The sequence below is a fragment of the Silurus meridionalis genome, chromosome 12, assembly GCF_014805685.1.
Source record: "Silurus meridionalis isolate SWU-2019-XX chromosome 12, ASM1480568v1, whole genome shotgun sequence".
Lineage (NCBI taxonomy): Eukaryota > Metazoa > Chordata > Actinopteri > Siluriformes > Siluridae > Silurus > Silurus meridionalis.
In genome coordinates this window covers 24366982-24381965 of record NC_060895.1, presented here as the reverse complement: position 1 = coordinate 24381965, position 14984 = coordinate 24366982, and the positions used below count along the sequence as shown (strand labels likewise).

General features: G+C 38.7%; 1 protein-coding gene across 2 annotated transcripts; it reads left to right on the top strand.

Annotated features, from left to right (window-relative positions):
- Positions 1–231: 231 nt before the first annotated feature.
- inpp5ka (inositol polyphosphate-5-phosphatase Ka) lies at positions 232–13868 on the top strand. 2 transcript variants are annotated; one of them, XM_046863227.1, is made up of 14 exons: positions 232–450; positions 1040–1130; positions 4597–4701; positions 5479–5587; positions 6571–6687; positions 8000–8175; positions 9456–9567; positions 9642–9751; positions 9840–9866; positions 11121–11367; positions 11604–11741; positions 12428–12511; positions 12611–12715; positions 13069–13868. In XM_046863227.1, the coding sequence occupies exons 2-14, from the start codon at positions 1117–1119 to the stop codon at positions 13147–13149; spliced, it is 1425 nt and encodes a 474-aa protein (XP_046719183.1). In that variant the 5' UTR covers positions 232–450; positions 1040–1116; the 3' UTR covers positions 13150–13868. The 2 variants fall into 2 exon arrangements, with proteins under 2 accessions (XP_046719183.1, XP_046719184.1); XM_046863228.1 differs by lacking the exon at positions 9840–9866 and having other exon boundaries at positions 252–450.
- The last annotated feature ends 1116 nt before the right edge of the window (positions 13869–14984 follow it).

Below are 14984 nucleotides of genomic sequence, written 5' to 3'. Positions count from 1 at the left end.
GTTAAAAGTAATAAAATCGATGATATGTAAATAAATGGAAAAATGTAAATAAATAGTTTACTTTGGTTAGACTCTATTTGGGTAATACAGATGCATATATAAAAGTGTGTATGTGCGCGTCTTTTCTTGGGACTCTTATTTTAAAACTCGGCGGCCATTTTGATAAAAAAAAAAAAGCAAATAAACATTTCCTCTAGTCCCTGTACGTGCTTAGCCACGGGCCGGGTTTTAAATCCACCAGAACGGCAAAACAAGTGCCCTTGGTAGGATGTGCAATTCGTGACGCGTAGTGTGCGAGTATAGGGAGCATTGCGTGATTGAGGCATCCGGCATGGTGCTGTGAGTGAGGAAGTGGGCGGAGCTTTTGAAGAGTTTATACTCCAGTCCTGATCCAGGAGAGAAGATCAGAGAAGAGCTGTGGAGCTGAAGAGAATTATTCTGTGTTTTATGGTAATTATTCGCGTGTTTATAATATTATATATATTTATATATATTTGTTTTTGTTTTGAATATGTTGCCAGGTGTTTGTTTATTCATTAATATTAGTTGTCGGATCAGACGCTGCTTGTGTCATAAACTGCAGCCTGTTTTCACTTCTGGATCTTTTAAATAACGTTAAATATAATTTACAATAAAATACAGGTAGTTTTAAAACTTACATTTTAGTATATTGCTGCGTATAGGCTATTTTATGTGGTCAAATAATATAGTGTGTTTACAGTGTTAATTGTATTATTAATTTATATGTATATGTGTATGTATATGTATATGTATATGTATATGTGTGTGTATGTGTATATGTGTATATATATATATATATATATATATATATATATATATATATATATATATATATATATATATATATATAGAGAGAGAGAGAGAGAGAGAGAGAGAGAGAGACAGATAGATGTGTGTGTGTGTGTGTATATATACACTATATGGACGTGTGTGTGTGTGTGTGTGTGTGTGTGTGTGTGTGTGTGTGTGTATGATTTATGTGTATATGTATGTAATGTATATAATTTCTTCTGTTTAGTGTTTTTAGGTGATGGAGACGGAGCAGGAGACTTTAAATGCACTGAATTCTCTCATTCTGGAGCCAAAACGCACAATATGGACACTTTCAGGTTAATTTATTAACTTGTTTTATTATTTGATTGATTGATTGCAAAACAATCTACAATCTGGCAACCAGATAAAAAAAAAAAAAAATATATATATATATATATATATATATATATATATATATATATATATATATATATATTTTATTATTATATATTTTTTGTTGATCTGATTAAATATTTAATCGAGGATAAATATTTAACTTGATTGACATCCCTAATGAATATATTTATATGTTAGGTCTGTCATATTTAATATTATGTGATGTAATATTAAAGGCATATGAGGGCTGTCAATCATGTAAAATATTTTATCGCGATTAATCACATGGTTGTCATGAGTTCACTCGTGATTGATTGTAAATTAATCGCACAATCGTACCTGTTCTAAATGTACCTTACATTTATACCTTTTAAACTTTTTAATCCTCTAATCAACATGCGCAGGGACAAATACTGACGCTTCATGCAAATGTGTGTTTATTATCAGTGAAACCGAACTCAAAATAGATCATGAACAGAAAATATTCTTTTAAATGTTTTAAAGTAATTGTGTTATTTTTTTTTCATGATGTAAATCATCAGGACACTAAAGGGAACTTTTGTTTCCACACGGACGGTTTTAATTGCCGGATGTTGCATCATGGCGGATTTTGGTGCTGATTTGAGATTTGGCGCAGCAGTAAAACAAATGTTTAGTGATTTAAAATTATTTGTCAGTGGATTTTTATTTTAAATCTCAGTACAGAAGGACGACATGAATAAATGTGTTGCGTTGAAGGTCTTAATTTCACCTCGTTTATATTTATTTATTTATTTATTATTTAGACGGTTGAAGGAATCTGCATTAATGTGTCGATTTTTTTTAGCCCTAATATATATATATATATATATATATATATATATATACACGCTTCGGACACTTCGTTTCTCCAGACATTCAGCTGAAACACTCTGCTGTGCCTCTTATAAAACTCTCCACAGATGTTCTTCACTGGTTGGACATTTCTTTCTTTCTTGTGATGCAGTTGATCTCAGAGCAGTTCAGTAGGATTGAGGTGTGGTGACTGTGCAGCTCGTTCCATAATAAATAAATAAAACTTCAGAACTCAGACGTGCGCTTCTGATCATCGTCTTGTTGTACGGTGAAGTCGCTTCTGATGAGACGCAGTCCAGACAGAACTGTATGGTGATGAAGTGTGAAACGGGAGCCATGTTGGGTCGGAACCTTCACTGCTCCAAAACAACCCCAAACCATTAATCTTCCACCTCCATGTGTGAGTGTGGGGGTGAGGGAGTCTGATCACATCTTCTCTCCTGTTCTTCTTCTTACACAAGTTCTTCTGGTAGACACACAAATGTCTACCAGATCTTTTCTACTCATCCACTGTGGTTCAACTCGACTTCGATTGATTCCGTTGTTGATGCTTTTGTCTCGCAGTGTTATATTTCTAGTTTGAGGATAAACACCGGTCCTTAAATGTGCCTCTGTGTTGAGTATTTGGAAGTGGTCACCAATCTCCACACTGATATTGGTGTACAGTAGGACATGGTTGTGTCACATGAGTGTTGTTTTGTCTCCTGAATATATTTTTGCTGTAATTCCTCGTTCTCTGGATTTACAGCCTGAACACTAAACTCTTTCATTCAGTTCTAAAAGAGGATTAGACCACCGGGATTACGCTCCTCAGGCGGAACAAGTGGATTAAGGTCTTGATTAAAGGCGTGAGTTGTGGTCTGTGGGAATGGCCTGCAGGTCCTGTAACACGGCAATGGCAATGGCAGGGTCACATGTCATCTAAAGGGGCTTTAGAGTATCGCACCCCTTTTTTTTTTTTTTTATTTCACGTGTTTTGGGGTGAGGCTTGAGTTTGAACGCAGCGAACCTTTAGATGTTGCAGAATCATAAATGACCACTAGGTGGTGGTGTACTGTGTTTTAGAGCTTTACAGTACATACTGTATAGAGGAAAATAAAACACAACCTCATTAGAGATTTGATTGATTGATTGACTGATTAAATACAATGGAAACATGTGTAGTGCTTCAATTACCAAGAGGAATCCAGTAAATATTAGTGTATTGAAGAAGTTCACTGTGAACTAAACACATCTTTCCGCTCCCAGTATGGGACGGTTTTGTGCTGTGTGAATCTGGACATGTTCACTGCATGTTTAATAGGTTTAATGTCGATCTCGTCTTCGGTTATTTATTACACGCTGAAAGTCATGGTTTTGTTTTGTGAAAACTGAAACTGGTCCAGAAATCAGAACATAAAACAGGATAAAAACTTAATTATATATTCATAATTAAAAACCTGAACATCGTCTAAATCAGGGGTTCAGTTTCATTCACACGGTAAAGAAGATTTTCTCTACAGATCTTTTCTTATTTACTTTCAGCTCACAGTTTATTATCTGTAATAACCTCACTCTTCATGTGTTTTACTGATACTGCTGGAGCTCCTGCAATCATCATTATCATCATCATCATCATCATCATCATCATTATTATTATAATCATCATCATCATCATCATCATCATTATTATAATTATTATTATTCTCTTTCTTTTCTTTCTTTCTTTCTTTCTTTCTTTCTTTCTTTCTTTCTTTCTTTCTTTCTTTCTTTCTTATCTATAGCTTTCTTTCTTTCTTTCTTTCTTTCTTTCTTTCTTTCTTTCTTTCTTTCTTTCTTTCCTATCTATAGTTTTCTTTCTTACTTTCTTTCTTTCTTTCTTTCTTTCTTTCTTTCTTTCTTTCTTTCTTTCTTTCTTTCTTATCTATAGCTTTCTTTCTTTCTTTCTTATCTATAGCTTTCTTTCTTTCTTTCTTTCTTTCCTATCTATAGCTTTCTTTCTTTCTTTCTTTCTTTCTTTCTTTCTTTCTTTCTTTCTTTCTTATCTATAGCTTTCTTTCTATCTTTCTTTCTTTCTGTCCTACTTTTCTTTCTTTCTTACTTTCTTATGTATAATTTTCTTCTCTTTCTTTCTTTCTTTCTTTCTTTCTTTCTTTCTTTCTTTCTTTCTTTCTTTCTTTCTTTCTTTCTTATCTATAGTTTTCTTCTCTCTTTCTTTCTTTATATTTGAATAAAACGTGACCATGTTAAATGTTGGAAAGGGAAAAGAAACGTGCTGCAGAGGAGACGTGAGCTTTTATATTGCATGTTGTTTTCAATCACCAAAAACCTCTGGCTTTATTGATTCATCCACACAAAGGTGTTTTTTATTGTAACAATTTAATTATATATTAAAGTAAATGTAGCAAAGACTTGTGGGTATTTTAACATCCTATTCAGCAGCATGGCCGAGAGAACGATTTGCATTTTATTTACATGCACAGGTCTGTAACGACGTGAGCTGGAAACGTGACCCAAAACGAGACTTGAGCATTGAGAAGCAAACGTTAATTGGATTTCGGTATTCCTTTCTTCTTTCTTCTAATGCATTTTATTTCCTTTTTCTTTTTTAAGGCTCTTTATGGTCACATGGAACGTTGCTACAGCAGAACCTCCAGACGACATCATGTCTCTTCTGCAGTTAAATTCTCAGGAGAAATCAGACGTCTATGTGATCGGGTTCGTTTTTTTCACACTCCGGCACAAAAAGCCATGCACAATATATAATATGTGGAAAGAAGGTTTTGGGACACTTGACTTTTCCAGCATCACACTTGTATAGGAACGCTTTGGATGTGATTCATGAAGATCTGCTTTACCTGGTTTGGAATGGAAGATCTCCTGCTACAGAGCTTTAAATCCTATTAAACGTGAACATGATGAATGTAAATGCTGACAGCACCCCAGGCTTCCTCAAGTCCCTCAGTACCTGACATTAATAACACCCTTGTTGCTAAATGAATCAAATCTCCACAAAATCTAGTGGAACATCTTCCCAGAAGCGTGGAGCTCATTATAGCAGTGAATGGAGACTAAATGTGGAGTGTCATGACACAAACATTTGTCCATATAGATTATTTATTTCAACATTCAATAAAATTGTGAAAATAATGGCTTTAATGGTGTTACATTAAAATGTGCTGTTCGGGTCACGGCACCAAGTTCCAGGAAGGATCGACAAGTCAGGAGATCGGATTGAGAAATCCAGATCTGCAATCTTTATGATTAAAAATGTCACAATTTCTTAAATATTTCTATATTCTTAGTTCACAGTTCAGTATAAAAGAAATTGCGTCATTTTTTTGAGAGCTTAAAAATGCATCTGTGTGGACAGAAGGTCAAAAGATGCCTTTTCTGATTCATCCAGATTCATGCGGATTTGGTTCTTTTGTTTCCATCTTTATATACTTATGTGTTTGTCTAAACCTCTGCTAATGTTCTGCTTTTCTTTTCCAGTTTACAGGAAGTGAGAGCAACACCTCTGAAGTTCGCTACAGATGTGGCTTTTGGAGATTCTTGGAGTTGCTTGTTCATGGACACCTTGACTCCTCTGGGCTATATTAAAGTACGTCTTATAGGTTGTTGTTTTTTTTTACTCTGGCCTGACTGAACATCGGAGGATATGTTTAAACCAGTGAAGTTCTACAGACCTTTTCACCTTTCTACACATTCCCTGTTATAACAAGGAGAAGGGAACCGATATCGATATCACTCCATGTAAAATAGTACTGAACTTTTATTATTTTTAAAGTACTGAATCAGGAAAATGTATAATATATAAAATAAATAAATAAAAAAGTTACATCCAAAAATACGTATTATACGTATTGTATACCGTATTGTATAACGCAACCCTGAAAAACTATCCTTATTTTTTTTGCCGATTTTTCCAGCAATTAACTGCAGATTAATCGGCAGAATCTATGATTCGGTCAACCATTAATGTAGAGTTGATCTGGCAAATGATGGAAAGCTCGAGATCCAGCAAGCATGGTTTTGGAAAGGAGGAAGGAATGGAGAGAACAGGAGAAAATGTTCTAGAATACAGGTCAGGGAGAAACAGGGGTACTGTAAGAGAAGGCTCATGCATGCAGATGCTTTGAAGATGCAGAGATCTGTATTATCTACACCAGCCTTGAAGAGCAGAACAGTGATGTTTTATAAGAACAGAAGTAATGAGATGTTAAAGATGTTAAGGTGGAGGGTAACAAGGTGGCCAGCAGAATTCTGGACCAGTTTTTAAGGAAATGTCTGATCCAATCATTTCAAAGAAACCTTGAGAGGAACCAGACTTTATCCAGGTAGACTGGTAGTGATAGCTCCAAAGCCGACTGATGAGATGTGGTACATATAATGAGAATAAGGTGTTAATCTGGATCCTGTCTGAGCATGAACATCTCCAGATCTTTGGTAGGAAGAGTATAGGCACAGGGAGGTTTAGAGTAAAGGAGAAACACACCAGAGATATCGGTGACATTTTCCCTGCTGATCTGGAACTGACTTGATCTCTTTCTTTTTTTCTTCTCTGCTTTCTTGTTCTTTCCTCAGGTGTCGTCTGTGAGGATGCAGGGTCTGCTGCTGCTGCTTTTTTCTAAGTTAGAGCATGTTCCTTTTATCAGAGATATCCGGACCACATACACTCGCACTGGGATCTGCGGATACTGGGTAAGTGCATACCGTACAGTGGTTCTCCCAGGGGATGCATATGTTCTCGAACAGAGGCTTGTATTTCATGAAATAAGTGATAGACGATGGAGGGGTGAGTGGAGCAGTGACGGACGATGGAGGGATGAGTGGAGCAGCGGTAGATGATGGAGGGATGAGTGGAGCAGCGGTAGAGGATGGAGGGATGATTGGAGCAGCAGTAGAGGATGAAGGGATGAGTGGAGCAGCGGTAGAGGATGGAGGGATGAGTGGAGCAGTGGTTGGAGGGATGAGTGGAGCAGCAGTAGATGATGGAGGGATGAGTGGAGCAGCGGGAGAGGATGGAGGGATGAGTGGAGCAGCGGTAGATGATGGAGGGATGAGTGGAGCAGCGGGAGAGGATGGAGGATGAGTGGAGCAGCGGTAGGGGATGGAGGATGAGTGGAGCAGCGGTAGGGGATCGAGGGATGAGTGAAGCAGTGGTAGATGATGAAGGGATGAGTGGAGCAGTGGTAGATGATGGAGGATGAGTAGAAGCGGTATGGTATGGAGGGATGAGTGGAGCAGTGATAGATGATGGAGGGATGAGTGGAGCAGTGGTAGATGATGGAGGGATGAGTGGAGCAGTGGTAGGGGATGGAGGGATGAGTGGAGCAGTGGTAGGGGATGGAGGGATGAGTGGAGCAGTGGTAGGGGATGGAGGGATGAGTGAAGCAGTGGTAGGGGATGGAGGGATGAGTGAAGCAGTGGTAGATGATGAAGGGATAAGTGGAGCAGTGGTAGATGATAAAGGGATGAGTAGAGTAGCGATATGGTATGGAGGGATGAGTGGAGCAGTGATAGATGATGGAGGGATGAGTGGAGCAGTGGTAGATGATGGAGGAATGAGTGGAGCAGTGGTAGGGGATGGAGGGATGAGTGAAGCAGTGGTAGGGGATGGAGGGATGAGTGAAGCAGTGGTAGGGGATGGAGGGATGAGTGGAGCAGTGGTAGATGATGGAGGGATGAGTAGAGTAGATGTAGGGATGAGTGGAGCAGTGATAGATGATGGAGGGATGAGTGGAGCAGTGATAGATGATGGAGGGATGAGTAGAGCAGTGGTAGATGATGGAGGGATGAGTAGAGTAGATGTAGGGATGAGTGGAGCAGTGATAGATGATGGAGGGATGAGTGGAGCAGTGATAGATGATGGAGGGATGAGTAGAGTAGATGTAGGGATGAGTGGAGCAGTGATAGATGATGGAGGGATGAGTAGAGCAGTGGGACTCTCAGATGCAGATTAAAAACACAGCACTGATTTTATGTAAAATGTCTGATGATCTGTCCTTCTCAGGGAAATAAAGGAGGAGTGAGCATGCGTTTCTTCTTCTATGGTCATTCACTCTGCTTCCTCAACTGTCACCTGACTGCCCACATCCATTACGCCTCTGAAAGAGTGGAGGAATTTGAGCACATCCTCAACTCCCAGATGTTTGACAGCAAAGACGCTCCGTCTGTTTTAGACCACAAGTAAGTGGACAGTAATGTGCAGTGAGTCTCATTTGAGGTGTAACGTTTTCATACCAAACTGTTCAGTCCACATGTGTACCAGATGCAGTCCTTTCAACATGTGGAACATAGTTACAATCTGAGGTCTCTAAGGAACGTGTTAAGCGTCAGACCGCAAGTTTGTTTAGTCTCCGCCTTTCGCTTCAAGTATTTCTCTTAAAAGGAAAAAATCCTGACAAATCCGTATCTCGAGGGAGTGAAAGAATGAAGGATGGAAAGGATGAAGACATTCATTAAAGTATGCTGAAAGCAGTAGAACAGTTAAGGAGATCATATCTTTTAGAAAATTCAGTATTAAATGTAAAACACACACACACACACACACACACACACACACACACACACACACACACACTTACATACACACACTCATTAAATTGATTTATTCTATTTAATTTGTAGAAATTCTTTTGATCAAATATTATAGAATTGTTTTTTATATATTATTAAACCAAGCCCTGTCTGTCTGTCTGTCTGTCTGTCTGTCTGTCTGTCTGTCTGTCTATCTATCTATCTATCTATCTATCTATCTATCTATCTATCTATCTATCTATCTATCTATCTATCTATCTATCTATCTATCTATCTATCTTTCCAATTGTCTGTCTATCTATCTGTCTGTTTCTCTGATTGTCTATCTATCTGTCTGTCTTACTGTCTGTCCATCTGATTGTCTGTCTGTCTAATTTTCCAATTGTCTATCTATCTGTCTGTCTTTCTGATTGTCTGTCTGTCTATCTTTCCGATTGTCTATCTGTCTGTCTTTCTGATTGTCTGTTTCTCTGTCTGTCTGTCTATCTTTCTGATTGTCTATCTGTCTCTCTGTCTATCTATCTGTCTGTCTATCTTTCTGATTGTCTGTCTGTCTGTCTGTCTGTCTGTCTGTCTGTCTGTCTGTCTGTCTGTCTGTCTATTAGCATGTCTCTTTCTATCCATTTTAAGATATATTTTATTAATTCATATTTTCATTAAATAATTCTGTTCTTTTAGATGAAGGTGATGAAGAGTAATATTTCCACTTTTACACAGTATTAGATGCATTACTACAAAACTTCACCTCTTTTCTTGTTTTGTTTTTTTTCCAGACGATTATTGAAAATTGTTTTTAAAGGTTTGTGCCTAACCGTGAAGTTTATTTACCGTTACACCCCTATCATGTAAAACGAGACGTCGCTGACCGTGGTGCTGTTCTTATTTCCCGAGATCGATCCGCTTCGTGATTAATCCTGCTCTGTTTTTAGGCTCGTCTTCTGGTTCGGAGACTTGAATTTCCGAATCGATGACCACGGCATGCACTTCATCCGCAACTGCATCAACAGCAAGAAATTCAACCTGCTCTGGTCCAAAGACCAGGTACGTCCTGAGTCTCCATTTTCTCCACCTCCAGTGTTTGGACTTGCCTACTAATCTTCGTTTCTTCTCCTCAGCTGACTATGATGAAGAAAAAGTTTCCCAGACTGCAGCAGTTTGAAGAGGGACCTCTCGATTTTCAGCCCACGTACAAATACGACTTGAACTCTGATGAATACGACTCAAGGTGGGTGTGACATGAGCGCCTCCCTGTGGCGGGTTCTAGCAGTGTATACAGTGTGGTCACTCAGGTTTGTCCTCTCTCATCCTCACAGGTTACAGACAGCATGGTTTGGGCTTATGTAAGAACTCCATTCTTAAATAAAGCTCCCTTGTAGATAGAACTTCACATACTCTTTATTAACACTCCCCTCTGGAGTCTACTTTCACCCTGACCAACTGACGTGCACACACACACACACACACACACACACACACACACACACACACACCCACACACACCCACACACAAACATACTTCACTGCTCCTATTGGTCAGAGCTGAAAGTCTCCTCGTAGCCCCGAGCTGCTTTAGTATGTGCTGTGACATGCCGTGTGCTCTCCCTCCCTGTAACATTCCTCTACTCACTCTTTCACTACGTGTGTTACGGGATTAACTGTAGCCCAGATCTTTACACCAACACTGATAACAGAGGGACTGTAGGAGAAAACGAAATCACATGGTGGAATAAAAGAGGTGAAGTGTAAAAGACATGCAATTAATCACATGCTGTAATAAACATTCATTATAAATCTGGGCACCATTCATTAATTCATTACACAAACATGTACACATCTATCTATCTGTCTGTCTGTCTGATTGTCTGTCTGTCTGTCTGTCTGCCAGCAATCGGATTGTTTGTCTGTCTGTCTGTCTAGCAATTAGGTTGTCTGTCTGTCTAGCAATCGGATTGTCTGTCTGTCTAGCAATCGGATTGTCTGTCTGTCTGTCTGTCTGTCTGTCTGTCTGTCTGTCTGTCTAGCAATTGGATTGTCTGTGTGTCTAGCAATCGGATTGTCTGTCTGTCTGTCTAGCAATCGGTTGTCTGTCTGTCTGTCTATTAGCATGTCTCTGTCCATTTTAAGATATATTTTATTAATTCATATTTTCATTAAATAATTCTGTTCTTTTAGATGAAGGTGATGAAGAGTAATATTTCCACTTTTACACAGTATTAGATGCATTACTACAAAACTTCACCTCTTTTCTTGTTTTTGTTTTTTCCCATATGATTATTAAATAATCCTGCATGTACACTTTCAGATTCGCTGGATTCTTCCTCTGTATTAACAGCAGAAACAGATCCATACTCTGAAAACAAACGAACCAATAAACCAATGAGCAAACAGATCACTCTAAAATATCTCTAATCAGACTGTGTCGTTTCCTCCATGTAAATCTGGCCTGTAATACATGCTACACCGCCACCTACTGGTCATTTAAGATTCTGTAATATTGAATAGATTCACTCCATTAAAAAACCTGTTCTCAAGTCCCACACCAGCAGCTGGTCTTCACACCTTTCTCTCTTCTCCATTCTCGTGTTTCTGAGCAGCGGGAAAAAGCGCAAGCCTGCATGGTGCGATCGGATCCTGTGGCGGATGAACCCCAAACCTCCACCTGAGAATGAAGATAAAGAGCCTGATGGTGATGATGATGATGATGATGATGATGATGAGGAGGAACGGTTTAAAGAGGCGATGGATGAATTTCCTCTCGGGGTTGTACAGGACACTTACACCAGCAACATGGAGTACAGCACCAGTGACCATAAACCCGTCATGGGCATCTTCAGACTGGAGGTGATGGACACGTTTATGTAATGAAATGTTTCATAGTGTTTAGGAGAACATTTAGGAACGTAGGAAACATTAGTGATACACAAAATGGACAAAAGTTTTGGGACACCACTCCTTTTTCTCCAGTCTTTCAGATACAATACTGACAAATAATACCTCATCTGTGTGTGTGTGTGTGTGTGTGTGTGTGTGTGTGTGTGTGTGTGTGTGTGTGTGTGTGTGTTTGTTTAACCCTCCAGTTGAGGAAGATGTATGAGACTCCTCTGGTGTGTGTGAGTGCTGAGGGTGAATGGAGCGCAGACATGGACGCTGTGGTCACTTACAGAATTCTGGAGCAGTTTTTATCCAGTACCTGGGACTGGATTGGGCTTTATAAGGTCCAGTATCTATCTGTCTGTCTGTCTGTCTGTCTGTCTGTCTGTCTGTCTGTCTGTCTATCAGGTTCTCTCCCCTTCCTTTAACTCTCTTTCTGTTTCTCCTTGTCTCTCTCACTCCGAGTTTCTCTCTCTCGCTCTCTTTCCCTTTCATCCATCTCTCTTTCCCTCCGTCTCTCTTTCCCCTCCCTCTTTCGCTCTTTTCTTCCATCTACCTCCATCTCTCTTTCCCTGTCTCCCGTTTTCCTCTTTTCCTTCATGTCTCTTTCTTTCTCTTTCTTTCTTATTCACTCTCTCTCCATCTCTCCTTCCCTCAACCTCTCTTTCCATTTTAGATCTTTTCCTCCACCTACCTCTATCCCTTTTTCTTTCTTTGCTCTCCCCTTTCATTCTCCATCTCTCTCTCTCTCTCTCTCTCTCTCTCTCTCTCTCTCTCCCTTATCACTCATGTCCCTTCTTGTTCTCCTCTCTCCTTCATCTCTCTTTCTCCCGCTTTTGCTCTTTTTCTCCATCTCTCTCACTCTCTCGATAATGTTCTTTGAGTGCCGAGTTGAAAAATGCGCTGAAACACTTTTTTTTTTTTTAAGAAAAAACCTCCCTCCCTCCCTCTTTCTCTCTCCCTCTCTCTCTCTCTCTCTCCCTCCTCCCTCTCTCCTCCCTCTCTCCTCCCTCCCTCATAATAACCCCAGGTGGGATTCCAAAGCGTTTCAGACTACATCACCTACACCTGGGTAAAAGACGACCAAGTAGCCTTCAGTAACGATGTTATTCAGGTAACCTGCTGCGACTCGTCCACATTCCCTCAATTCTTCAACACTAGAACGTGTGTGATGCGTCTTTGTGCTTTTCTTTGTTTTTATTTATGTTTACAGGTTTATGTGAGTAAGGAGGAGATTCCTGTCCAGGGCGGTGAATGTGTGCTCTGCTACTACAGTAGTAACCTGCAGTGCATTGTGGGAATCAGCGAACCTTTTAAAGTGAGTGAAGTATAAGCACTTACAAATACACGCAGGGACCAAAAGTATGTGGACACACAACTATAGGAGTTTGTGATGTATTTATTTTGTTTTGTTTTTAAACATCACATTCCACATTTAGTCCTCATTTGCTGTAATAAGCGCCGTTCTTCTGGGAAGATGTTCAACAGGGTTGGAGATCTACAGCAGAAGATCTTCCACTCCAACCCATCCACTTCATGGAGCTGGCTTTGTGCACAGATGCATTGTCAAATACTTTTACCCACGCCGTGTAAACCCTGGTTTCCGTAGTTACTGTAGACCTGGTCATGTGATCGGGAAACGGGGTTGAACTTCCCGTTTTTGTCTTGTAGGTTCACGAGTCACAAGCGGCGATCGAGGAAGGTTTCCTATTTGAGAATACGAGCCGACTGGACCGGGCGTTGGAGAGTTAGGACCACCACACGTAGGAAGCTGATCGTTCCGTGGAAGCTCTTCCTGCATGGGGGGGGGGACCTGAGCAATTTATTAAGCAAGTGCAATTTTATCTCAAAACAAAGGCTTTTGTTTTAAATCAGTTCGAATGTTGATGTTGATTTTTCTTTAACAATGAAAGGTTTTTCTCCCCGTGCTGCCTTCTTCCTACTGATGATCATGATTTTATTTCCAGAAGTCTATTATAATAGTTTTTTTTTAAGAGAATACATTAACTATGGAGCAGGACATTTTATTCGAATAGCGTTAGAGTAATATTTATTTAGAGAATATTTGACTCCCGACTCTGTCTCACTGTCAGTGTTATCACGTTTCTTTAAATCTGTTGAATATTTCTTATTTGCACTGATTTCTTTGACACAGGATTTGTAGATGAAATTAATTTACTCGTATTTTTGTTTATTAATGTTTTTTTTTTCCCTAAGCCAGATGTGCTAGATTTGTCTATTATTACAGATGTTGTTTGTACATAAACAGGTGGACGCTTATTTAAACATATCATTTGTATAATTTATATATACATATACACACAAATAGAGAAAGAGATATAAAGTACATTTTGTGTGTGTGTGTGTGTGTGTGTGTGTGTGTGTGTGTGTGTGTGTGCATACTGTTTACTATGCAAAAGTCTTATGCAGGTGTAAAAAAAAAAAATGCAGTAAAAATGCTTTTAAAAATGTGTTTATTTATATTTTTTTCTATCAACAAATTGGAAAGTAAATAAACAGCTACAGTTTTTGAAGGAACTCTGCAGGTAAGTTCTTCCAAACATCCTGGAAAACGAACCCCAGATCTTCTTACTAGACTCCTTCTAGTCCTTCGGTCTCTTCATGTAATCGATAATGTTGAGATTAAGGCTGTGTGAGTGCTGAAACTTCACTTCCAGAACTCCTTGTTCTCTACACTGAAGATGTACCGTTCCTGAAGACATTACCTGGGAGAGACCTTGCTGATGCAGTAGAACTACTTTGTGTCTTATTAATGTGCTCAGTCTTGCCATGGTGTAGGACCTGGGGTATGAAACTTCTCTTAGTAGCAGAGGTTGGATGTTCCTTATCAAGTCTGAAGCTCCTACACAATTGTTTCTGTTTCATTTAATGACTAGGTTTCAATCTACAGATGAAATGAAGGATCTGTTTGGTAGAAATGGTTCATCACACACTTGACACCTCTGATCCTACAAAATCCCTGACTTTGTGCAAGCAAAAGAATTAAAAGCGAAAGTGTCGTCACACTAAATATTAATATGATTATATTAAATAAGTATTGATTTCTTAGTAAATAAAAAAAAAATTTTGAAGTTATTTTGGTGTTTTAAATTAAGTCAATCATCAGGACACCAAACAGACCTTTTGCTATGTTTCTACACGGACGGTTTTAATTGCCGGATCTGTTGCATAATTTTGGTGCCGATTTGAGATGTGGCTCGACGGTAAAAAAAAAAAAAATGTTTAGTGATTAAAAATTATTTTTCAGTGGAGTTTTTTGTATTTTTTAAAATCTGAGTAAAGAAGGGATGTCGTGAATAAAAGTTTATTGCATTGAAGGTCGGTTTATTTATATTTCTAATTATATTTATCACATTTAATTAAAATAATACAAAAATAATTAAATTGCATTAACTCGTTATTAACGTTAATTTTAACAGCGATTTTATTATATATATATATATATATGATTGAGATGTTATACCTGATAAAATAGATTTCACTTTTATGGTTTTTTTTTGGCACAATTTATTTCCTAATTCTTTAATATTGTTTCGTTAATTTGCTTTTAAACAAATATACAAATA

Coding starts and splice junctions, on each gene's coding strand:
- inpp5ka (XM_046863227.1), top strand. Junction 8,176..9,455: donor CCGTCTGTTTTAGACCACAA/GTAAGTGGACAG, acceptor CTCTGTTTTTAG/GCTCGTCTTCTGGTTCGGAG. Junction 9,752..9,839: donor TCTGATGAATACGACTCAAG/GTGGGTGTGACA, acceptor TCATCCTCACAG/GTTACAGACAGCATGGTTTG.